At 36.3% G+C, this 24846-nt stretch overlaps 1 protein-coding gene across 3 annotated transcripts in view; it reads left to right on the forward strand.

Moving 5' to 3' along the window:
• LOC131067847 (uncharacterized) overlaps nucleotides 1-23726 on the forward strand; it is a 96507-nt gene extending 72781 nt beyond the window's left edge. For 2 of the 3 annotated variants that reach the window (XM_058003017.2, XM_058003015.2), the window contains 3 exons: nucleotides 15900-16013; nucleotides 22291-22404; nucleotides 22539-23726. In XM_058003017.2, coding sequence (XP_057859000.2) covers nucleotides 15900-16013; nucleotides 22291-22404; nucleotides 22539-22625 — 315 coding nt within the window. In that variant the 3' untranslated portion in view covers nucleotides 22626-23726. The remainder of the gene's footprint in view (nucleotides 1-15899; nucleotides 16014-22290; nucleotides 22405-22538) is intronic. The other variant, XM_058003018.2, reaches the window with a different exon arrangement.
• Nucleotides 23727-24846: the final 1120 nt, after the last annotated feature.

Genomic DNA, 24846 nt, shown 5'->3' on the forward strand with positions numbered 1-24846 from the left:
CGTTCTATTCAAATGGTTATTCAGCTCATTTAGTTTGTTTAGTATTTATTTATTTATTATTTTTTGTAACGTTTCTTTTATTAGAAGACGTAGTTAGCTTTTTAGCTTCAGTTAAACGGTTTCTTCTTTGTAAGAACACCGTCATGTAATCCTCTATATATATGTTGTATAGTCATGAATAAACCATTCAATTATTTTTTTCATATTTGCATCATTGTCTCTTGAATAAGATCTGCATTTTTCCCATTTCTTAGAAATTTCAAGAATTCTCCCATGATTTTCAAGAGCAATCATAAATAATGGAGAAATCTGATTTCCCTTCACATCAACAAGTTCATTTACCTTGTAGGCTGGTGAGATCAAGCTTTGATACCATGGTAATGTCCTCAACAATATATTTTTGCACCGTTGATTTTTCACAGCTATGCTCAGAAATTCATCTCAATTGGCACTTACGAAACAAGACTTCTCCAAAATGCATGCAGCTGATTTATATTTACCAAATAAGCAAACAAATTTACAATAAATACAAAGATGAAAATCTGAAAATATTATTTTCTTGTTGTAGCTCCTTCACAAATCTGCAAATAAAAAATACTGAAAACTATGTTAAAATTCTGAAGCTTTGAAGTGCAAATACAACTTTTGTGAAAGATTTCTCTTAGGAAATCAAAGGGTTTTTGTCTGCCAATGTACAAGAATCCAAGGGTTTTGTCTTCAAATCTTGTAGTTGAACACAAGTACTTGAGCAGTGAAGAAAACTGATAAATTGGAAAAAGACGAGAATTGGAGAAGTAGCCTGACTTATATAGAAGCTGGTGCACAAATCTTAAGAGTCCCAATATGCCAAAATACATAATCAAATTTTTTCAAATATTTCCTCTCAAAATAGGCCCATCAAAAGAGATGCCATAATCTCCACTTTGTTCTTGGGTATTATTAGTTGGTAAAAATGATCCTCTTTCATCCACTTACAATTTTCATAAAATATAATGATATGTTCCTCCAACATGCAAAACGATAATATTTTATTTATTCAAGATTCTTTACCAAAATAAGCTCTTTGCAACTCCCCCACTGATGCTAACTATAATGCCCCAATCATGAGTTGTCATAGAATCTGTCACAACCAAAATTACCAAGAGACGGGTACTTGGAGACTCCGGAGACTGGTATCGGTACTGGTATGACTAATTTTCAAAAATAGGAGATAGGGGTACTTGGAGACGCTAATTTTTTTAATAAATAATATTAATAATTTCCAAACAATATCATGACAGAGAACTTTGAAAACAAGAACAGTGGTAAAGTTTAACATTAACTTTAAAATTGAACAAAAATTGAAATTAACATTGCTTATATTGCTGATACCATAGTCACTCTAAATTGTTTAGTGAAAGTAAGGTAATATAGATGTTGAGCACACTCAATATTGTCGACTAAATAGTAAAGGCTATTTCTCTTTAGACTATTACAATGATAAGAAATCAGTCCTCTCAAAAAGTCTACACTGTCAATAGATCCGAAAACTATAACTTTGCATGGATTTTTCTCTTCCTGTGAAACAGTTTCCTTATTAGTCATTTCCCTACGACTTTTCTTTGTTGTAAGCTTATTTGATTTGTTTGCTTTACTTTTTTTGTCTTTTTACTGCATTTTGCCCTAAGTTTTCTAGGAGGAGACGTCAATTTTTAGTCAGGAGACTTCAGAGACGGCGGGAGACGGCAGCCAGAAGCACCTTATGCATCAAGAAGTTTCCAGAGAAGTATCTGATACCAGAGACGCGTCTCCGGTACGTCTTTGGTACCAGTACAGGTCTCTAGGGGTAGGAGACGGGTCTCCTGGTAACTATGGTCATAACCCTATCTTAGAATCTATCATAAATAAAGATGCCAAAATGCTTTGGGAGTTACAATGTCCTCTCACGATGGATTCCCATGCCCCATTTGGACAATTAAATGATATCTTAATATTTAGTTGGTCCATTTCATCATATTTGAGAAATAATATTTAATTCAGGTCGAGATAATTAAAATTAATTAAGAATATTTCCCTTGCAATTTCCCCTTAGTCCATGGGAAATATAGGAATGAGCTTTATGCCCACAAGATTAAATCAACTAAAAAAGGGACATCCATGGGAAATATAGGAATGTGCGTTATGCCCACAAGATTAAATTAACTAAAAAAGGGACATTACATATACTAAGAACAATTTTATTGACTTTTCAGATGGAAGTGTGAAGGTTGATAGGTATATTGTGGTAGATGGTCTTATATTACATAAGAACAAAATTTTCCTTGTACCCAAATCCTAGATGAAGGAGAAGATTAAGAGGACTTTGCAAGATACATCTATGGTTGGTCACCCTGGCTTCTTCAAGACTTATTGATAGTAGAGAGACATTTTCCTTGAAGCACCTCACGAAAAATGTTATCAGGGATATTAGAGAGTGCACGACTTGCCAATGGAATAATGTTGAGCATACTTTTCTAGCAGGTTGCTAAAACGTTTACTTATTTCCAACCATAAATGGGAAAGTATATCCATGGATTTCATGATTGGCCTTCCTAAAGTAAATGGCAAGGACTGCATTTTTGTTGTAGTGGATTGGTTAACTAAATACACACTTTTCTTTTCCATCTATATTTAGTTTAGAGCATAATAGGTAGTGTCTTTCTTTTCAAAGAGGTACTTTGGCTACATGGCTTGCTTAAGTCCATTTTTAGCAGTAGGGGTAGCAAATTCCTCAACTCCTTTTGGTAGGAGTTAGTTTGCTTGACTAGGACCAAGCTCACTTCTTGTACCAGCTATCACCCCCAGATTGATGAACAAAGATAGTAAGTGGGTCTAAGGGTACTTGAGGAACTCTGTCATTGATCGACAAACAACATGGATGAAGTGTTTGCATATTGGAGAGCATTGTTATAATACCACTTACTACATGTCCACTGGTATGACATTATTCATGGCCCTATATTTATATGTTACACTTACCTTCACTAATTGGTGTTCATTGACAACATGATGCCAATAATTGTGACTGTGTGTATTATAGTTGAGATATCGTGAGGTCACTTAGAGATCATTTGTAGTATGCCCAAAACCAACAGAAGCTATATGCAAATTGATACCAAACAAAGTGATCATTTGAGGTTGGAGATATAGTTTTTCTATGCTTTCAACCTTATAGGCAGGTTTTGATTAAGTGGAGATTGAAAAGCTCAAATCCCACTTTTGTGGACCATACCAAGTTTCGAGGAGAGTTGCTAGTAAGTAGCTGGATACACAATATTTTCTCTGCGTTTCACATCAAAAAGCACTTGGCCAACATATTGTACCATTTGTTTATTTGCCACTCTTGGATGATGAAGGGAAACTTATATTGGTTAGAATGGTCGTAATTGACATATGAGAGAAGAAATTGCAAGCCAAGATTGCCACAAGATGTTTGGTCCATTGTAGTAACTTACACGTAGAGGATGCTACTTGGGAGGGACTGGAGATATTTGAACATCTAACACTACATTGCTTGTGGGCAGGCAATTTTGGAAAATGTAGATTTTTAATGTCCAATTTTAATCTACAACATTGAATGTATGCTTTGTCCATAGTTGGAATAGAGGGGTCAAGTCTTTCATTTACAATAAACCAATTGAGTTCATTAGCAATTAGAATAAAACAAATGAGTCTCTTTATAGAAGCAACTATGTTTGTCAATTAGGAAGTCACTCAATTGAACAAAATGATTGTTTTGGTTTTGGCCTCCTACTTGTTCACACATATTAGTTAACCAACTATTTGAGGGTTATTGTTCAGTTAGATGCCAACAATTTAGGGAGTTAGTTGTTAGTTAGTTCACACCAATTGTGGATTGGTTTCCTATGATTGGGGATTGCTGGGGATCTGAGAATATAGAAGCACATAAGTTAAAAGAGAAGGTATCGTCTAAAAATTGAAAACTGTTGGAAGTTGTCATTGATGTCAAAGGTATGAAGATAATGTTGTCATTAATGTCAAAGTGAGATTGTCATTGATGTCTCAAAAGGATATTAATGTCATGACGATTTAATGAGTGGCATAAAATGATAATAAGAATACAGCAGCAATTGAGTTTAAATGAATATGATTTTCAAGGCAACAATTATCATTGTTCAAGGTAGAGATTAATGCATTACTGAAGGCAGTGATTATATAATTTTTTAAGACTTATAAATATAAATATAATTGCCCATGTTTAAGAGTAGATTTCAAAGATTAAGAATGCAGTGATTAATAAAGAAGGCATGTATTAATAAAGTAGTGATTCACAAAATGAAAGGCGGCGATCAAATTTTTTTAATTGAATATATTTAATATGTGCAGCACATAAGACTAAATAGCATATAGGACAAAAGGTGAATAAGACAAAATTTATCTTATCTAATATGTAAAGAAAAGGCAGCACTAAAATTAACTAAATTGAGTTTTTTTCATTTAAGAGGCCGACCATAAGTATAGATTCCTCTTTTCAATAAAGTCACATCTACTCATGAAGAGGTGCAATAGGATAAACAAGAAAGGTGAATTGGAAATGATTGTAAGTTTTTTTAGTGAAACATCATTCGATTTAAAGCAAACCAAAAGAGAATATTTTTGATTCCTATTGAATAACATATGCAGATTAATTTGAGAAATATGTGCAGGTTTATTTGAAGAAATTAGAGCAGATCTTGTGCAGGAGCTTGATCAGATTTGGAGCAGATCTTGTGTCTGATTTGAAGCAAAAGTTGGATCAGATTTTGGAACAGATCTTGTGCCTAATTTGTAGCAAGTTTTGAATCAGACATTTAGCAATTATAAGGCAGTGTTAGATCAGATTTGTGAAGAGTATTGGAGCAGATTTATAAAGTGTGTTAGATCAGATTCATGAAGTTAAGTAAGTGTGGTGTGTAAAGAAGAAGATTTAACATACATATGCCAGCCAATGTGTATATGAAGATAATAAATCATTCAAAGACAGATTTACAAAGGGGAATATATGAAGATTTTAAGAAGAAGAGTCAAGGAAAATTTGTGAGAATCATCATCTGTTGTAGGGGGAAAATACAAGAAGAAAGAGAGTGCATGTGTTGAGCAGATTTGTATGAAGAGAATATAAGAGGCAAATTTGTATGAAGAGAATATAAGAGGTAGATTTGTATGTGAAGGAAATTTGAGAAGATTATCATATGCAGATTTGTGTGAAAAATATAGAAGGAAGATCCTGTGAAGATATTTATGTGAATATCATTCATTGAAGATATAAGGAATTGAGAATCTTATAAAGAAAATTGTAATGTCCATAATCCGTTGAAGAAGCAACATAGAAGGTGATAATTTTGTATCAGACTGTAGCAAAATAATCAGAAATAACAGAACCAAATCAATGTGCACAATAAACACCAATTTACCCTGGGAAAACCTCCCTCTTGGAAGTGAAAAACCCAGCAACTAATCTCAGATCTTTATTAAGCAATAACCAAATGTATCTTTACAATGAGTTTCAGCACTTGAAGCAATCAGCAACCTATGCACGGTAATATCTTCAACCTAGGGCAAACAACAATGATGAACTTATCTGCAATTCAGATGTTGGTGTCACAACAGGGTTGCTGTCACAGAGATGAAGTTCGCTGATCTTCAAATGGTGTTCGCTCGCCTTCCAAAGGTGTTCGCAGTGCTTCTAATGATGTTCGCTGTGCATCCAATGATGTTTGCTGTCTTTTGTATATGATTCGCTGATCACAGAGGTAATTTGCTGAGGGATGCCGAAATAGGGAAGTAATCGCTGAATGTGTGTTTGAACAATGAGATTGTCTTTACATATATATGAGACTCTAGCCTTCCAAGTTACCTTAGGTCAGCTTTACAATGAGATCAAATTAATGACAATACAAAGTTTAAGGTTGGTGCCAATATGGATAAGTCAAGATTAAACACAAGTTACATATTGATGGGGTTTCACCTAGCTTGCTCAAACTTCACCTAGTTGGTGTTGCTCAATTCCACCAACTCTCCAGGTCTAGCTATGCTCTAAGACCTCCAAGTCCTTCTCAATCTCTTCTAGGGCTTGCTTCTTGTCAATCTCAAGGTGTTTGCTTCAAGTGTTTAACTAGGAACCCTACCAATTCACAAAGTTTCCCATGTGCTCAATATGGTTGTCTTGGCTTTAACTTGTCAATTTGACCTCCTACTGTTGTGAGTTGATGCAGAGGTGTGGAGGTGGCTTCTAACATGTTTTGAATACCTTTTGGGTCCAATTGAGGTTTGCTTTCATTTCCTTTCTTACCGATTTCACCATTTTGCCTAGAAAAGGGCTACAAGGAATTAGCCCTATTAGGCCTCCAAAATCCGGTTTTCTAGGGCTTAGGAGAAAACGGTCCAAAAGACCCTGCAACAAGGTTTGATATTCTTCAATGATACACCTATCCCCAAGTGATTTAGGTGGTTTTGGTTTCTCAACCCACCGTACAATGCCCTAACCCAAAAATGAGGGTTTTGAAGGGTTTCTAGGCCTTCTAACCGGCAGTGACTGGTCAAGTTTGTGTTTGGGCATCAAATGGTCTTGTCAAGGCTTCTCCTTGCATAGGCAACTCTGTATGAACTTCATGGACCCCTCCAAAAGGTTAGTTTGTGGTCTTGCATCCACCCCTGCACTTTACACTCCAAATTCACCCTGTCTCCTCTAGCCGGGTTGCTCCTGGTCTCGCCTAGAACAAGGTGACAGTCATATCAAACTTCATCTCCAACACTTTTCCCTGCATATGTACACTGTACAAGTGGTTGCCTTCCATGTCCCAACAGGCCATATGATGGTAGCACGGAGGGAGTTCATGGGGCAACCATTTTACCAAAAATGCTATTTACAAGCCAAAACTGGCTGTTTGCAAACCAAACCAAGAAAACACCAACACACACTACTTACAAAGCTTGAAATGAATTAAAAGACTCTGAAATACACCAAAGAAACTGAATCCATTACTGGATCAATGGATTCAATCTATTTGTATTCACAATACTAGCAAAATAAGCCAAAATGATGACAAACAGTCCGAAAATGAGTAGTTTCAGATTGTTGATCTCATAAAAACATAACTCCAACCTTGGTAACCGTGCAAGAGAAGGTTTTTATAGTCTTCCCCACGTGTGGAGGCGTTCTAGGGCGTTGGGCTATCCCTAATTCCATTGCTAAGCATTTTAGGACAAAAATTGTCATGACAACTTTCAAAAGTTGTCATGACAACTTTTTGCAACTTTGCACTCTTTGCCATTTCAACCTATGAAACCTATTCTAAGTCATTACTCATGACTTTTCAAGCATTCCTAAGACTATTTTAACCCTCCCTAATGCTTATACCAAGTTTTGACACTTTTGACCATCAAGAAGGTCAATTACCTACTCAAACCACTACCTATGCACAAAATGCAAACTAAGAAGAAGAACTAACTCAATCTAGGCTTACATTTTGCTCATCACACTCACTCTTGGACCCTCCTGGAGTCCTTATTCAATACCTGACTTGGCTAGGGTCAGTACAAGCCAAAATTGAGAAAAATCTACAAGCCTAAGTCCTAGGTGCTTCTGCACCACATATACTACCCACTTAGGGCACGACTAACACAAATTATTTAAGCCTTCTAAGGCCGACAGGGCCACACACATGCTAGGTTTGTTGGGTAGGCCCTAAAAAGGGCTCCGACCTAGCTACATACAACAATACTCCCTCTTAGCTAGGGAGGAGACCTTCACAAGATTTGAGATACATGGCTCCTCCCATGAAAAATGCAAATGAATACAACCACCATGGCTACTCCCATGGATGACGTTCACCATAGCTACTCCCAGAGGGTGAACAAGCACAAGTGCTAAATCAAGACATCCACCATGCCTACTCGCAGAGGGTGGGTCCACCATACCTACTCGTAGAGGGTGGATCCACCATGCCTACTCGTAGAGGGTGGAAGAGGGCTTTCACCTCAAACTTCTTCCAGAGAAGAGTGCATTACCACCATGCCTACTCGCAGAGGGTGGTAGTTACATCTCAATGTATCACTGATGCTGAGACTCCCTCTCAGCAAGGGCTTCATTCTCCACGACTCCAAGCTTGTCTCGAAAATGCACAAACTTCACTTTGGCAAGGGGCTTGGTGAGAATGTCAGTCGTCAGCTCCTCAGTGCAAATGTATCTCAGCTGAACAACATTCCTCTGTACCATATTCCTGATGTAGCGGTACTGAATCTCAACATGTTTTGATCTGTCATGGAATACTGGATTAACCGAAAGCTTCACATTGCTTTGGTTATCACAATGAATGATAGTAGGCTCCAACAATTGACCGAACAATCCTGCAAGGAGCTTCCGAAGCCACATTGCTTCATGAGATGCCACACAAGCTGCAATGTACTCTGCTTTTGCAGTACTCAATGCCACTGAAGACTGTTTTCTGCTACACCAGGAAATCATGGAGGATCCCAAGCTGAAACAAACTCCAGAAGTGCTCTTGCGATCATAGACACTTCTTGCCCAATCAGAATCTGAATAACCTTCCAAGTTCAGAACAGTGTTGGAGGAGTACTTCAATCCATAGCCAACTGTGCCACACAAATACCTCAAGATGTGCTTGGCTGCAACTAGATGTATCTATCTCGGTTCACTCATGAACTGGCTAAGTGCACTCATTGCATAGCAAATATCCGGTCTAGTGTTAACTAGATACATCAAGGATCCAATCAACTGCCTGTACATGGTAGGATCCACAAGTTCTGAACTAGCTGCAACTTCCCTCAATTTCTCCAAGTTAGTTTCCATTGGAGTAGGCATGGACTTGCAGTCTAATAGTCCACACCTCTTCAAGATGTCAATGGTGTATTTGCCTTGACTTAGGATGATCTCATTAGGCCTCTACCATACTTCTAACCCTAGAAGGAAGTGCATGAGCCCTAAGTCCTTCATCTCAAATTTTGAAGTCAACTCCTTGCACCTGTGAATGAGATGATCTTCCCTTGTGACAAATAGGTCATCAACATATAATACCAGGATCAACATTTCACCATTAAATACCTTGAAGTAGAGGTTCGGATCAGCAGAATTCTTGCAGAAACCCAAACCTGTTAAGTATCTATCAATCCTCTCATACCATGCACAAGGAGCCTGCTTAAGGCCATATAAAGCTTTCTTCAGCTTGCATAAATTAGACTCCTTCCCATGAATCACGAAACCCTCAGGTTGCTCAATGTAGACCTCTTCCTCAATCACACCATTGAGAAAGGCTGTCTTCACATCCATTTGATGTAGCTTCCATCCCTTAGCTGTTGCAATTGCAATAATGGTCTTGATGGAAGCATATCGAGCAATTGGAGTGAAAGTTTCTTCATAATCTATCCTTTCTTCTGAGAGAAACCACGAGCCACGAATCTAGCCTTGTATTTCTCAATGCTACCATCAGCTGCATGCTTGATCTTGAATAGCCACTTGGAAGATACAATTGACTTGCCCTTAGGTCTCGACACAATATCTCAAACATCATTCTTAAGGATGGATTGATATTCTTCGTCCATGGCATCTTTCCATACTTGCTGATTTGTGTCTTCCTCAACACTGGTAGGCTCAGTCTCAATGAGATTACACATCGAAGCAACATAACAAGAGAATTTTTGAGGTCTCTTACTTTCTCAAAATGTACCTCTAGGAGCCGTGAACTGTTCTGCCTCCTGCATAGTGTTCCTTGCCCAAAGAGGTCTCTTCTGAGTTATAACAATATCTCTAGGCCCATTGGTAGGATCCATAGGCTCAACTGGATCATTGTGCATCTCAGGCTTCCTCTGGATCTTAGGATGTGAAGGCTCCCTCTGAATCTCAGGATCATGATCAATATTCTTTTCTTGAGGATGAGCTTCATCTTCCAAGCACGAACCCTTGGATTTCTTGAATGCAACATCTTCCTCAAAAGTAACATCTCTGTTGACCTCAATGTACCTCTGTCCTGGATTGTAGATTCTGTAGGCCTTGGAAGATTCGTTGTAGCCCTCAAATATTCCTCTCTTGCCAGAAGGTTCCAACTTGGTCCTCTTGTCTTTAGGCACATGTACATATACTGGACATCCAAAGATCCTCAAGTGACTGATATTAGGCTTGATCCTTGAAAAGGCTTCTTCTAGAGTCATTCTGCAATATCCGATGAGGGCATCTGTTCTAAATGTATACAACTGTTCTAGAAGCTTCTGCCCGTAGAAAAGTCTGAAGATCCTGATCAAGAATCATGGCTTTTGGAGCTTCAACTATAGATGTGTTCTTTCTTTCTGCAACACTGTTTTGCCGAGGGTTGTAGGGAATACATAACTCCCTCTTGATCCCTGCCTCAATACAAAAATCATGAAAGCTACCTGAGGTGTATTCACCTCCATTGTCAGACCTTAACACTTTAATTCTTTTCCCAGATAAGTTTTCTACTAAGGCCTTGAACTCTTTGAATCTTCCTAGGACTTCATCAAACTCTTTAGACTCTAAGAAATAAATCCAAGTCTTCCTAGAGTAGTCATCTATGAAGGTTACATAATACAAGAATCCACTAGGAGATGCTACTGACATAGGTCCGCATAAATCAGAATGCACAAGAGCTAATAGTTCTTTTGACCTACTCTCACTACTATGAAATGGACTCTTAGTGTTTTTACCCATAGCACAACCTTTACAAGTATCATTATGAACATGGCTGAGTGAGTTTAGGCATACCTTTAACTATCTTCTCTAAAGTTGGAAGAGCTCGGAAGTGAAGATGTCCAAGTCTTCTATGCCACAACTCGCTTGAACTGGAGGAGTCATGAAGGAGAGCTTGGACTGGACGAGTGGAAAGCTTGTACAAGCTCTCATACCAGTTCCCAATCACACGAGCAGATTTGATGTTGGATTTCTTTGGCTATGCGAGGACTCTTCCTTCTGAGAACGCCACTTGATAACCTTTATCCTCCAAGGCTGAGATGGAGATAAGGTTCCTCCTGATTCCACGAATAGGACATCATTGAGATGAAGAGAGATTCTCGAATTAAGGTTGAGGGAAGTAGCACTGAACCCTCTCACAGAATAGCGCGCATCATCTCCAATGATGACTTGGAGATTAGACTCCCTCTCAACCAAATTTGAAAGATGCTCTCGATAGCCAGTGATGTGTCTAGAAGCTCCATTGTCAATCAGCCAGGTATCACTATCTGTGGGAACGTTGCTTGACAGGGTTGAAATGAAGAGGAATTCATTTTAGTTATCTTCTGCTTCCTTATGATTTGAAACTTCATTGATGTTGACCCCTCATTGCATTGGTCTTGACTGGCAGTCTCTTGCATAGTGACCAAACCTGTCACATTTGAAACATGGAATGCGAGAGAGATCTTTCTTCTTCTTCTTGGAATCAGTTGCAAATGCTGACCCTTGATCTCTGTTCCTCTTGAAGTTGCCTATCTTCCAATTCCCTCCTTTCTTCTTGATGGATTGGTAGCAAGAACATGAGAGTCTTCACCATGAGAGCTCTTGATGATACCTCTTGCAGCCAGTCTGGATTCCTCTTGAATGCAATCAGTATGGAGGTGGTCAAACTTGGGAAATTTGGATCTCCCACTTATGCCTTGGATAAATGGCTCCCATGAGTGAGGAAGACCATTCAATGCAAGCATGACTAGGTCCTTGTCCACAACTTCATCTCCAATGGTGCTGAGCTGATCTTTCAATTCTGAAATCTTCATGAAGTAGGTGATGATTGAATCTCCCTTTGCCATCTTGACTTGATGAAGTTGTTGACGCAATGCAAGTGCTCTACTTGTGTTGTTGATCTCATACATCCCCTCCAATGTCTTGAACATATCTCTAGCTGAAGACATCTTGGAGATGATGGGAACAAGATGATCTTTCACGGAGTCAATAAGGATCTTCTTGGCTTTGACTGCATTCTTCTTGAACTGAAGCTTCTCATCTTGATCTTCAGGTTCAGATTGCTCCCTTCCTTGAACGAACTCCAAAAGATCATTTTCTTCTAGGGTGACAAGGATTCTGAATTTCCATGAGGTGAAATTCGATGCTCCTTCAAGTCTGTCCTCAACTTTCAGACCATACACCATCTTGAATGCTAGAAGTGGTGTGAAGAATGTGAAGAAGGAGCACTGCTACAAGGTCTGATCACAACTGAGACAACCTTAGCTCTGATACCTTGTTAATTTTGTATCAGACTGTAGCAAAATAATCGGAAATAACAAAACCAAATCAATGTGCACAATAAACACCAATATACCCTGGGAAAACCTCCCTCTTGGAGGTGAAAAACCCAGCAACTAATCTCAGATCTTTATCAAGCAATAACCAAATGTATCTTTACAATGAGCTTCAGCACTTGAAGCAATCAGCAACCTATGCACAGTAATATCTTCAACCTAGAGCAAACAACAATGATGAACTTATCTGCAATTCAGATGTTGGTGTCACAACAGGGTTGCTGTCACAGAGATGAAGTTTGCTGATCTTCAAATGGGGTTCGCTCACCTTCCAAAGGTGTTCGCAGTGCTTCTAATGATGTTCACTGTGCATCAAATGATGTTCGCTGTCTTTTGTATATGATTCGCTGATCATAGAGGTAATTTGCTGAAGGATGCCGAAATAGGGAAGTAATCGCTGAATGTGTGTTTGAACAATGAGATTTTATTTAAATATATATGAGAGACTAGCCTTCCAAGTTACCTTAGGTCGGCTTTACAATGGGATCAAATTAATGACAATACAAAGTTTAAGGTTGGCGCCAATATGGATAGGTCAAGATTAAACACAAGTTACATATACTGCCCACTTAGGGCACGACTGACACAAGTTATTTAAGCCTTCTAAGGCTGGCAGGGCCATGCACAAGCTAGGTGTGCTAGGTCGGCCCTAAAAAGGGCTCCGACCTAGCTACATACAACAACAAAAGGTGGGTACTTGGCTTTGGAAGTTGGTGTTTCCTAAAGGAGAGATTGGTGTCTCTCGCTAAGTTGGTACTTAGCTGTGGGGGTTGGTATGTACGAATTGAGGGGATTGGTGTCTTTTGTGGGTTGGTGCCTATGAAGTTGTAAGAAGATTTTATATATAAGCAATATTGTGCCCTGGTTTTCTCATGCAAGGGTTTCCATGTAAATCATGTGTTCTACTTGTGTCGCGTAATTGTGATTCCCCAGTAAATTGTGTGCTCTTCAAGAACAACCAAAACCTCAGCTTTAGGAAGGTGATTTTGCTATAATAGTTTAGTGCTTGAAGACAAAACCCTTTAGGTGTGAACTTGGTCATCTTGGGCACATAAACCCTTAGGAGTAGTACGTAAATGCAATGTGACAACAGAATATACCAAGGGATGTTAGGGTCCTCAATGGTTTGAGATTTAAATATTACAGGTGCTCAGAGCCATCAAAGGCGATGAGTTTTGTATCAATCAATATAGAGTTGTATGTTGGGAGTGCCCAGTAAGTAATATTATATCTGCAGATCAATCTGAATGCATGTCTATGTTTGAAAAAAGAAAAAAGAAAAGAAAACCCTATGTATACATATGTTGGATAGTGTAGTTATGGTTTTGTTTTACCTTACTATCGGCTGAGGTATATTTGTTGTTAGAATCTTTTTGTGGGTTTATTTATGTATGCGATTAGTTTCGGTCATTATGGTCCTTGTTATGGTGAGGTCTCAAAGCATAGTCTTATATGTATATGCAAATATTTTGACAATGATCCCTAATTGATTTGATCCATGAAATTTTGTCAAGATCCTCCTATATAAGGTTGAGGGAATAACTGGAGCAGAGAATTCAAAAATAAAGACTGGAGATTCTCCATTAGAGGTCTTTTTTCAACAATATAATTTGTCATATTATCTATAATGATATGCACAACTTTAGACTCACCCACTGTGGCCATGAATTACTCCTAAATCTTGGCAAATAAATATGCATTTTTCACCTTCCTTGAAACATAAATGGGTTTGAGGAAAATTGTATCACATGAGGAAGAAACAAGGAAACTTAACTTCTAGTTTCTCATATTTTTCCAACCATTACACATGATGCTGCAAAGATTAATGGTCTTAACATCTGCTACTTTTTCATTTAAAATTGGGCCCTTTATATTTCATCATTAGGGGCTTTGAACTATGCCTCAACAGGAATAATAACATTCACTAAGTTTTGCCAATAAGAACTAAAAATAGAGTTTTCTAAATTTGAAAAACCATTTATTTTTAAAACTCAAGAAGTGAATAAATCAAAAATCAAATTTTAAAACAAAAATAAGAACTAATCACCTAACCATGTGAAACAAAATAAAACAATGGAACCAAAAATCTTCATTTGCACTTTTTGTTGCTTAACGTCTGTATTTATTACAACTTGAGCTGTTAAATGATGGTTAGGAACTTGGAGAAGTGTTTGGTACAAGTTGTTTATCTAACCTCTATCAACAAACTCTAGGCTCAACATTAGTGCTCTGATTGGAAGGGAATGGGGAAATTGTAGAAGTAGAGGAATCTCTTTGACTTGTGTTTGCCATGTCCTATTTGATTCTAACTGAGTTTGGATCTCTCACATAATTTCAAGTGGCACTTGTGGAATTTTAGATTTTTAGTGCCTCTCACTGATTTTCATTTTGCACTAATTGCAAACTAACTCCCCTTTCTTAGCCCTTGGGATGATATTCTAACAGGGGTCCTTTCTAATTGACGCTGACATTATAATTATTTGTAAATTGCATGTATACTACAAAAAGGAAAGGGAAATTTATTGAACATTTGTACTTTGTAGATTAAAAAATACAAGGTATTGAGAAAGAAAGGATTATAGAACAAGGAAAAAAGAGAGAAAAAATGACGAAGAAAAATTAAAAGTAGAATGTAATAGCAAATGAAAAATGAAAATAATAAGGAAATGATTCAAAGAGAGACAAACAACTTCAAATTTGCTGCTCCAAATGGACCATGGGCTCCTCCAAATGCACCATGGGCTGCTAGAAAAATGCACATGCATGCGTAATTTGATCACTGTTTGCTGCCCAAATCTGTTGGCTGTGTTTTGCTACAATGGCTTCTTTTTGCTTTCTATGATCTTTTGTCTTTGTCATGGATGCAACTTGCAAGTGACGTCTCTTTCCTTTTATAATATTGTATTTTTTTTGACTTTTCAGGGTTTATAAAGTCATTTAAGTTGTCTTTTTGTAAAGAATTTGAGCGGTTATTATGCAGCTGAGTTTGATCCATGGGATTTGTGAGGCAAGTCCAGTGAGTTTGGCTTGGCTCAGCTTGGCTTCGGGCATGGTGATTAGGCCAAGTACCTAGCAAGTCTTGCATCTCAAGTTAGAATTTGTACTTCAAGAATTATGAACATGCTACTAGTGTTTCAATTGTAGGTTTTTGCCTTTTGATGTGGGCTGCATTTTTCATCTTGCGATTTTCTGTTCTTGTCAGCGTCTTGAATTGAAAACAAAATAAAGAACAAGTATTAATTAATATATAAATTCAAGGATTTAATTAACCCATACATTCAAATTTATTATATTTCCAGTCCATGTTATTATTGTGAAAGATTTCTGGATTAAACTGTGTAAGAACTTTTGCATCAACGTTTCAGGATGGTTCACGGAGTGTGACCTGAAACGTTGATGCAAAAGTTCTTACACAGTTTAATCCAGAAATCTTTCACAATAATAACCTATACATTATCTGATTTAATTTCTCATTTGTAGGCTGCCAGAGGAATGGCACATTTACATTTTGGTTGTCATACCTTTAGCACGATGTTCTAAATATGGTTAATATTTGTATTACTTTCCTGCCCTCTGTTGCAGTGCTGTCTAGTTAACTTGGTTTTGTTAATGTTTCATGACAGTTTTCGCCAACATCTGCACATATACTACTAGCTTATGGCCGCCGTCACAATTCTCTTCTGAGAAGCATTGTTGTTGATGGAACAGATACTGTACCTATCTACACAATCTTAGAGGTTTGATGCTACTATCTACTGTAAAACTGGAGCTCAACATCCAAATGGTGGAAAATGTTAATTTTGATTAGTTACATATTTATTCATCGTCTGCATTGTTTTTTGCCTTCTCATAAAGATTACACAATGAATTCCATGGTATCTAACCAGAAACATATCCTGCAGTCAATAATCATTGCTTTTGATTGCCTATAAATTCTAGAGCTGTATCTGGATTGCGGATATGCTTTTCAAGTAGTTTATTGTAAAAGCCTCTGTGTGGTTCTAGAAAATATCTATATGAAATGTAGCATTGCTTTTGCATATTGATTTGATTCATTAGTCACTATTTAGTTTGTTAATTGTTTTGGTTGGGTTTTGTTGAAATGATTAATTTGTGATATAATATTTACATGCCAAATTGGGATGCCATTCCCAACATTAGTTAAAGCACCACTAGTAATGAAATGGTAGAAATCAAGTTAACGAACAAAGAGATACTGTTACAAATATATGAATTGTTGTTGCTTACATTTAGAAATATCTAAATTGAGCCTGTTCATTGTAGTATTATAGATCATATTTGTAAGGCTTTATCTTTTTTTTTTGGCATATTTTTATTTTTTGACAATTCTAGACTAGTTTCACTTTCTTATTGGGAAATGCCTTGGTTTATGTCTGAGGATGGAAATATTTTCCTAAGCAAAGTTGGTTTTGTGCTTTGGGAGCTGAAAATATCCTTTCGCAAGATGGAACCATCAACTTATGTGCATGTTCTGGTCATTTTTCTTTTATCTGACATCTGTGGGTGCTTTATCCACACTAATTTTTAGAATTTTTGATATAGTCTTTGTCTTGTTTCATTAATATATAAAAATACTACTCAAAACTAAGCTGCTATGATGACATCCTAGTATTTTCCTTTTACCTGTTCCTTAATTCTTGTGTCTCAAATCACCCTGTACTTTTCTGGTATAACTCAACAAGCTTGAAGAAATTTTTGGAACACTGGAGAACCTGGATTGACCTTAACATATAAGAGCTTGGATTGGCTCTGACGTGGCATAAAAACACAATTGACCAAAAGCACTTATTTTGCTAATCTTTTTTTCCATTTAGAGGGAGTTTGAGCCTTGAAAAATCAGGTCTGTGGATACGATGAAATTCCCTATGTCCAATCCAAAGAGGCATTATTACAAACTCATTATGAAATAGATACTTTTAATTAATATGCACAAGAACTTTTCCTCACCGTATTGTATCCAAAGGTCCCTGTAAAACTGTTTGTCAGTTTTCGAAAGCCTGCAAATGTAAGTGATTGATCTTGCATTGTGGCATGTAATATCCCTTATATTTTGAGTATTTAGATTCTATTTGAAGAGGATCCAAACTATTTATTTATTTGTTCATCTATCTTACTATTAACCATTATTCACAATAATTATTAAATAAATATTGATTTGCATTTATAATCACAATCAATATTTATTGTTAGCCAATATTTACAATAATTATTAATAGCCACAATAAATATTAACTTACATTAACAATTTCAATAATAATTACTATTAAATAATTCACAATAATTATGCCGAGAGGCATCTACAATGACATACAAATATCCGTAAACCAAAAATTGATTTTGAATAAATTTGACTTTTAGATGGCAGGTAAATGCATGCATGTTTCAGTTTCTCTATAAGTATTATTTTATTACTCTGAATAAAATAGAATCATTGCCACTTGTCTCTAAGTATATGAAACTGTTACATCTTTAATGAGAGTGAAAGAGTGCAACATTATTCAGCTCCATGTCCTTCTTGACAACTAATAAACATGGAAGACAATTATGTGATATCTCTCGGCATTATTTTACGTATATATTTTTTAGAATATATGTATATTAGTTATTAAATAGACACAATGAATATTAATTTGCAATCATTAATAATTATTATTAAATAATAATACAAACCATATCTTAATAATAACAATTCAGGCAGGTTGATTAACTATAATCAAATTCGATGATCCACAAGTAATTAGTTAAGGTAAAGGACTTGTGTAAGGGGTCACAATCCTTGCAAGAAAAGTATACGTTGGAAAGGGACATAACCTTCTACCCATGCCAAAGGATATATATGTGCAACACTTTGAACATTCCAAGGGCAGCAAGATATCGATCCAAGAGACAAAAACTGATATAAGAAATCAGACTTCATATATATATATTAGAGGAAATAAGGAATACATCAGCAGTCACATTGACCGGGGAAAACACTACAGGTATGAATATGAGGTTTGTTGGTATTATTATTAATGCAATTTATTATTATTAATACAATTCAATATTATTTGTAGACACCTAAAATTGCCCTGTTTAATTAAATAAATATTTTTATTTATTTAATTATTTGATCCTAATTCTTCTATTAATTATTTATTTAATTAATTCACTTTAGCCCTTTTTGGTCTTTTCTCATTTAAATGAATATTATTATTTATTTAATTATCTCCGTTCTTCTATTAATTAAATGAATCTATGTTTATATAATTAATTCATTAGTTTTTTTTAATCCATGACACTTGTCATTTATCTCTTAATTCCTACACCACCTCCCCTCTCTTTTATCTTCCAATTTCTTCTACCTACCCATTAATAATTAATTCATTATTTTTTTTAATTTATGACACTTGTCATTTATCTTTTAATTCCCACACCACCTACCCTCTCTTTATCTTCCAATTTCTTCTACCTACCCTTTAATCCTAGCCGACCATTTATCTTTACACCTTTCAATCTTATCCCTCCATTTTCTAAAGTGTTTTCTATATAAGAGGATGATTCCTTCATTATCAACCCTAATGCCCTAATCAATCTTATGCAATCAAGCCTTCTTGCGATCAAGCTATCAACCACAATCCGTTCTTTGTTGAGCTTTTGTGCACATAAAATTTGAGAGCAAATATATCAAACAAGATCAATGGAGATAGGAGACAATGGAGATTGAAACCTTACTTGACATGTGAATGGTAATATTGCTTTATTTTGTTGATTTGCATGATCTTAAGTATCTCTATTGGTATTGGTGAATGTTTCATTGTAGGACCTAGATTGTTTGTGGTTGAATCTTTATGGTTTTACAATAGTTTATCATCATCACTTTTCACCGTATATATTATTAATATAATATGATATTATTAATACAATAGGATGCTATTAATATAATAGGATATTATTAATACATATGCCACTATTAATATAATATAATATAATATATATAATATTGTTAATTCAATATAATTAATATGACATAAGAGGGGAATGTTAAATACTGTTAATATAATAAAACATAATTATGTATAATTTGTATATTTTATCATTGTTTGCAATTGTGATAGAAGAGACACAATAGGGGGAACGGTGAGAGATTCCTCACTAGGTACAACGGCTTGTAAAGATGGTCAAGGACCATTGGTTAAGGACCACGGGGCCACCTCATGATGATGGTTGAGGACCATCGGTTAAGGACCACATGAGGCCAAGGAGGATAAGGTCCTAACCTTGGGCCTAGGGTTGAGGTTCAAAGGAACCCTATTGTAGCTTCCCTACTATCTCCACATGGATCAATTGTTGAAGTGAATTAATCATAAGAGATGAGAGGTTGATATGATGGAGGGGAACGGTGCCAAGCCCTCACTAGGTACGCCATCTCATGATGATGGTTAAGGACCATCGATTCAGGACCACATGAGGTCATAGAGGATAAGGTCTTAATGTTGGGCCTAGGGTAGAGGATACTTGGGGCACCTCTTCATGTCTTCCAACTCAACTCTCGTTATGGTTGAGTTTCCATGTAATTGTTGATATTTGTTGAGGCATGGACCAGCTAGGACTCGAACCTAGGACCTTCCATACGCTGTTGGAGTGGTCTACCACTGAGCTACTGGCCCCTCTTGGACCAATCCATCGTCGGTCCGGGTGTGGCTTATTTCCAACACCAACACCCCCCCTTAAGCCACACCTCTCGTGTGCTTGGGGCTCCTAGCATGGACCTGGCTCTGATACCATGTTGAGACATGGACTAGCTAGGACTCAAACCTAGGACCTTCCATACGCTGCTGGAGTGCTCTACCACTGAGCTACTGGCCCCTCTTGGACCAGTCCATCGTCAGTCTGGGTGTGGCTTATTTCCAACACCAACAATATTGGTTTATATATATCCTAACCCTAGAATTGGGTGTATTTCATGAGATATATCCACATTGCTGTCTAATCTCATTGCGGGTTCCGAAACATAGGCGTATCTCATCTTATTCTCAAAATGAAGATTATATCCTTAACTATGTTCTGCCCTTATTTCTGTTTGGATTTGTGAATTTAGGACAAAGTATAAGGTGATGCCAAAAGGGGACATTACATGGCACCATTTGATAGTGAGGTGTGCATTGTAGTGTTTTTTCATGCTTAGTCTTTAAGAAGCTTGGATAGAATGATTAGGCAGTGTTCAGTTTTGGTCACCAAGCTGGACAATGTTTCAATGATTTGTCATGCTCATGGCATTATCAACAGTTGAAGGTAATGCTTTTATATGTAGCTTACTGTTTCCTCTAGTGCCTTACCATTCCCAGCCGACCCTTCTAAGTCAAGATTTACATATATTTGGGTGTAAGTTGTGGTTCTGAGTCTAGTAGAGATGTAATATGTAAACTTCTTACGAGTGCAGACCAATTGCTTTGGGAGACCCATAATTTCAGACTTAAGATAGGGAAAAGGGCCTTCATATTTGTGATGGATCCATAGTTTTTAATTTATTAGGACATCTTAGTGTTAGCACTATTTCTTATAATAATTAGTCACTGGAAGTCTTGCATTATGGTATAATATGTACTTGATAATAATACAGAAGATCCAACAGCAAGATGACACAGGATATATAGCAATTGGATATTGCCATTCACAAATTCATAAACACCTTATATTTATTATATTTAAGACATGCCAAAGAAAATCGATTCGAAGTATAATTTTTCTCCCCAACTGAGTACTCCAAATGAAAATGGTATTTTAATAAAAAATATTATTGACTTTACTTTTCCGTACATTTTTCAGATGTCATGATGTACTTTTTAGTTCCTCAACGTAAGGTGTTCATCTATCAGGTCCTTTCCACCAGATGGAATGTACAAAATTGTTGTTCTAGTGATAATCTATTGCTTTAAGTTTAGAACACATGATCTCAGAATTCATGTAGATTTAAGGCATGAACAAGTCTCAAGCTATAACCTGTTGGTTTGAGTGATGCATGTTTCCATAAATCTTTGCAAAGAGTCTTACCCACACAAGCATGGTAGGGAACTTCTGTAGTATTGAAGCTTACTCATGAACTGGACCTTGAAGACAAAAGTCAGTTGAGTGGCCCATCTTTTATGAAGCTTCATATTATAATGTGAAGAACTGGCAGAAATCTATCTTCTATTTCATGAGTCTGCTTTATGTCCAGCTTATTTGCCTGAAGGATGTAAATGATATATACTTAAAAGGCAATCGGGAATTACTGTAGCATACTCTTATCTTCTGTTCTGATTATCATTCTGAATAGCGAAAGAGGTTACACTTATCTTGATGGATTTTTTTTAGCTCCAAGTGGATTTTTGTCTAACATTGATAATTTGCTATAACATAAGTTGGTTGCTTTTATATCACCAATTTTTATATCAATATAATTTCAACTTTATATTAAAAAGTAAATATAAGCTTTGTTCAGAAACCATGTATTTCCTGAGATATATCATACAGATTCTCTTGCGTCCCCAGTCGGAAAAACGGTGGTAAAGAAGTCTACTCACAATGTTTTTTTTGCATGAGCACTTTTTAGATTGTCTATAATTTAGTCTTTTAAAGATAGCCTTTGTTATCATTTGACTAGTAATCCAGTCTTCTAAAGTCTTTTTGGAGAAGGATAATGTATGTTTTGGTAGAGAATTTTGCCTCGATAACTTTTAGTGGGGGTTGTATGGACTATTTTATACCGACAGTTTATTGGGTAGTCTATGTTTTTCTTCTATACAAAGTTACATATTGAGTGAAGAGATGCAACAAATTAAATCATAAGAAATACTTAGCATGGTAAGTTGTGATGGTGAATAAAAGCAAGTTACTCTTTAAAGGTGATTTAATAAGGAATAATATTTTATCTTTTAATCAAAAACAAAATTCGTTGTCTTTGGTATTATTTTATGATTCTCAAAGTTGCAATAGTGCATTGGCTAAGAAATGTATTATTATGTTTTGCAGATTTACAGAGTTTCTGACATGAAGCTAGTAAGAGTTCTTCCAAGTGCAGAAGATGAGGTTAATGTTGCATGCTTTCACCCTTTAGTTGGAGGGGGCCTTGTATACGGAACAAAGGTTAAACATAAGACTTAGAATTTCATTTTTTTTTCAATCAAACATGATTTAAAGATATCTAATTGAGTTCAGTTACTTCTATTCTACCATACGTCCAAATATGAATTTTTTAATATAAATGCATGTCTATCCAGGAAGGAAAGCTACGAATCATCAACAACAGTTCACTACATGCTGAAAATGGCACTGGTTATGAAGAAAATGTGTTTGAAGAAGGATGACATGGAACTAATCAAGAATTCTCACCAAATTACGAAGTCTTTGTGGAACAGAATGTGTGCAATTATGATCCTATGAAGTTAATCGGCTTCTGTTGCTGCAGCTCAGCTTGTCCTATTTGACTGGTTTTTAAATCAAAAAAATCATGCTAGCAATTTCCAATAGAGCATGTTTTAAAATGCTGGACGAAAGCTCCATCTTTGTTTGGGATTTGGAATTTGTTGTGGAGGTTCGTAAGTGCCTCTCTTTGTATCATTAGATAACAAATCAATGAATTCCGAAAAGGAGATGGCATGATTCATAGAAGGAAAAGAAAAGGACATTACAAAAATGTCTTACCTGTGGAAATCTTGCAAAGTAGAGTTTTTAAATTGTTTGTATCATTGTGTGCTCGAAATGAAATTGCATTCACAATTGTTCTGTTGAAAGTTTGAAACTGTTCATTGTTGCTTTTGCAGGCAAGCAACTTCGTAAATTTTGCAAAGCAATTAAAAAATGCATTTTTGTACAGAATGTCATTACCAATTCAATAGTTTACACTGTAAAGCTACTACAGATAGAGATTATTATATGGTTAGATTTGTCAGAATTTTGAAGGTGGCGGCATGACAATTATTCAATTTTGGTTCATCTTATTTCAGCTGTTTCCATTTTCAATTTCAACCAACACCCCAGTTTGCTCATCTTCTGGAGTTTGGGCTGCAGCTCAAGGGGGAGGTGAAACTCCTTTGATATCTCTTTATTCACATAAGGTGCTACATTACAGGACAGCATTTTAATGATGAATTCTGCTTTATATGTAGAAGCACGTATTCCCAGCCATTATTCGGCCTGGATTTTCACCTTAAGCTATTCGAGGATTGTTAGGATAGGGCGATGATATTCCTTAAGTGGATATGCCTTTAGAAGAGCTTTTCCTTAGATCTAAAGGAAATGAATTTGATATGCTGCTTAGTCTGTTATTAGGTTGATTTCAACACACTAACTTGGGCTGTTAATTGGAAACTAACTCCTGATTCTTGATACCTAGGGTTTACCTTATTGTTGTAAAGAGGCTAATGAGGTCAATGGTTTATGAATCAAAGGTTACATTTTATTAAGTATCAGGCATTTCATGACAATCTTGGTGGATTTGTTTTGTGAAGCATTGGGCACTTGAGAATCATCTTGGTGGATTCAACACACCAACCTGAGTGTTATTGGTAATCCTCTGCTCTTGATACTGTGGGTTTATGTTGTTTTCTCATTTAAAGAGGTTATTAAGGTCAAGATTTTATGAATCAAAGAGTATGCTTTATGAAGTATTTGGGATTTGACAATCATCTTGATGATCTTGCTAGATTTTTACTATATAGATCTGACCCTTTCTCTTTAATCTGATCTTGGGACGAAGCCTGCTCTACTAAAAGTTGGTAACTGGGACTAAGCAACCCCTAATGATACGTAATCAATTACTAGATTATGCTTTTGTCAAGTAGTGATCAAAGTAAACATTAATCCATACTATGCTACTTGAATTTTCATCCAAACGATAGTGGAATCCTTATAATATGAGTTAAAGAGTGTAGAGAATGAATTACATCATAAACAAACATGAACAGAAAGAAATCACACTGCCATCTTGGAAACCTCAAAGCAAGGAAAACCAGTTGGAAGTGGCAACTGCACACTTCCAAGCTTCCTTGTAATATTAAACAATTACGAATGTGAGTCTGATTCCTTATCTTCCTAGTGCTCTCTAGCGTCAAATATCTGCAACCACTAGTGTAATTTTTCCTGGAACTTCTTTCTTTGTATTGTATTCTTATTCTCTTGTGCTACTATTGAACATGCATTTACTATGGAATGCCTTGGATTATTCAATCTGATCTCATATACTTAATAGATGTTGGAGGGTCCTTGTGCATAGGAATACTCTAAATCAGATTTATCGATTGTCAAATTGTTTGTTTTATATTCTTGTTTCTGCCATCAGCACGAAGCTACCATTTAAGCAAATTGATAGTTTTGCATCTGCCCCGATAGAGAACCGATGATTTCAAATTGCCCCTCGATGAAACCAATAGTTTTATAGTACTAGGTCTTGCGATGTGTTTCTGAGCCTAAAACATCAGGAGTAATTCCCCATATTGTTGTGTCATCTTCCTTGGATATTTGTTTGTTTTAAAGTGGAACCATCACAGGCTTTAGCTATTCAACATAAACAAATAAAATGTGAAAAAA

Source organism: Cryptomeria japonica, chromosome 8 (assembly GCF_030272615.1).
Source record: "Cryptomeria japonica chromosome 8, Sugi_1.0, whole genome shotgun sequence".
Lineage (NCBI taxonomy): Eukaryota > Viridiplantae > Streptophyta > Pinopsida > Cupressales > Cupressaceae > Cryptomeria > Cryptomeria japonica.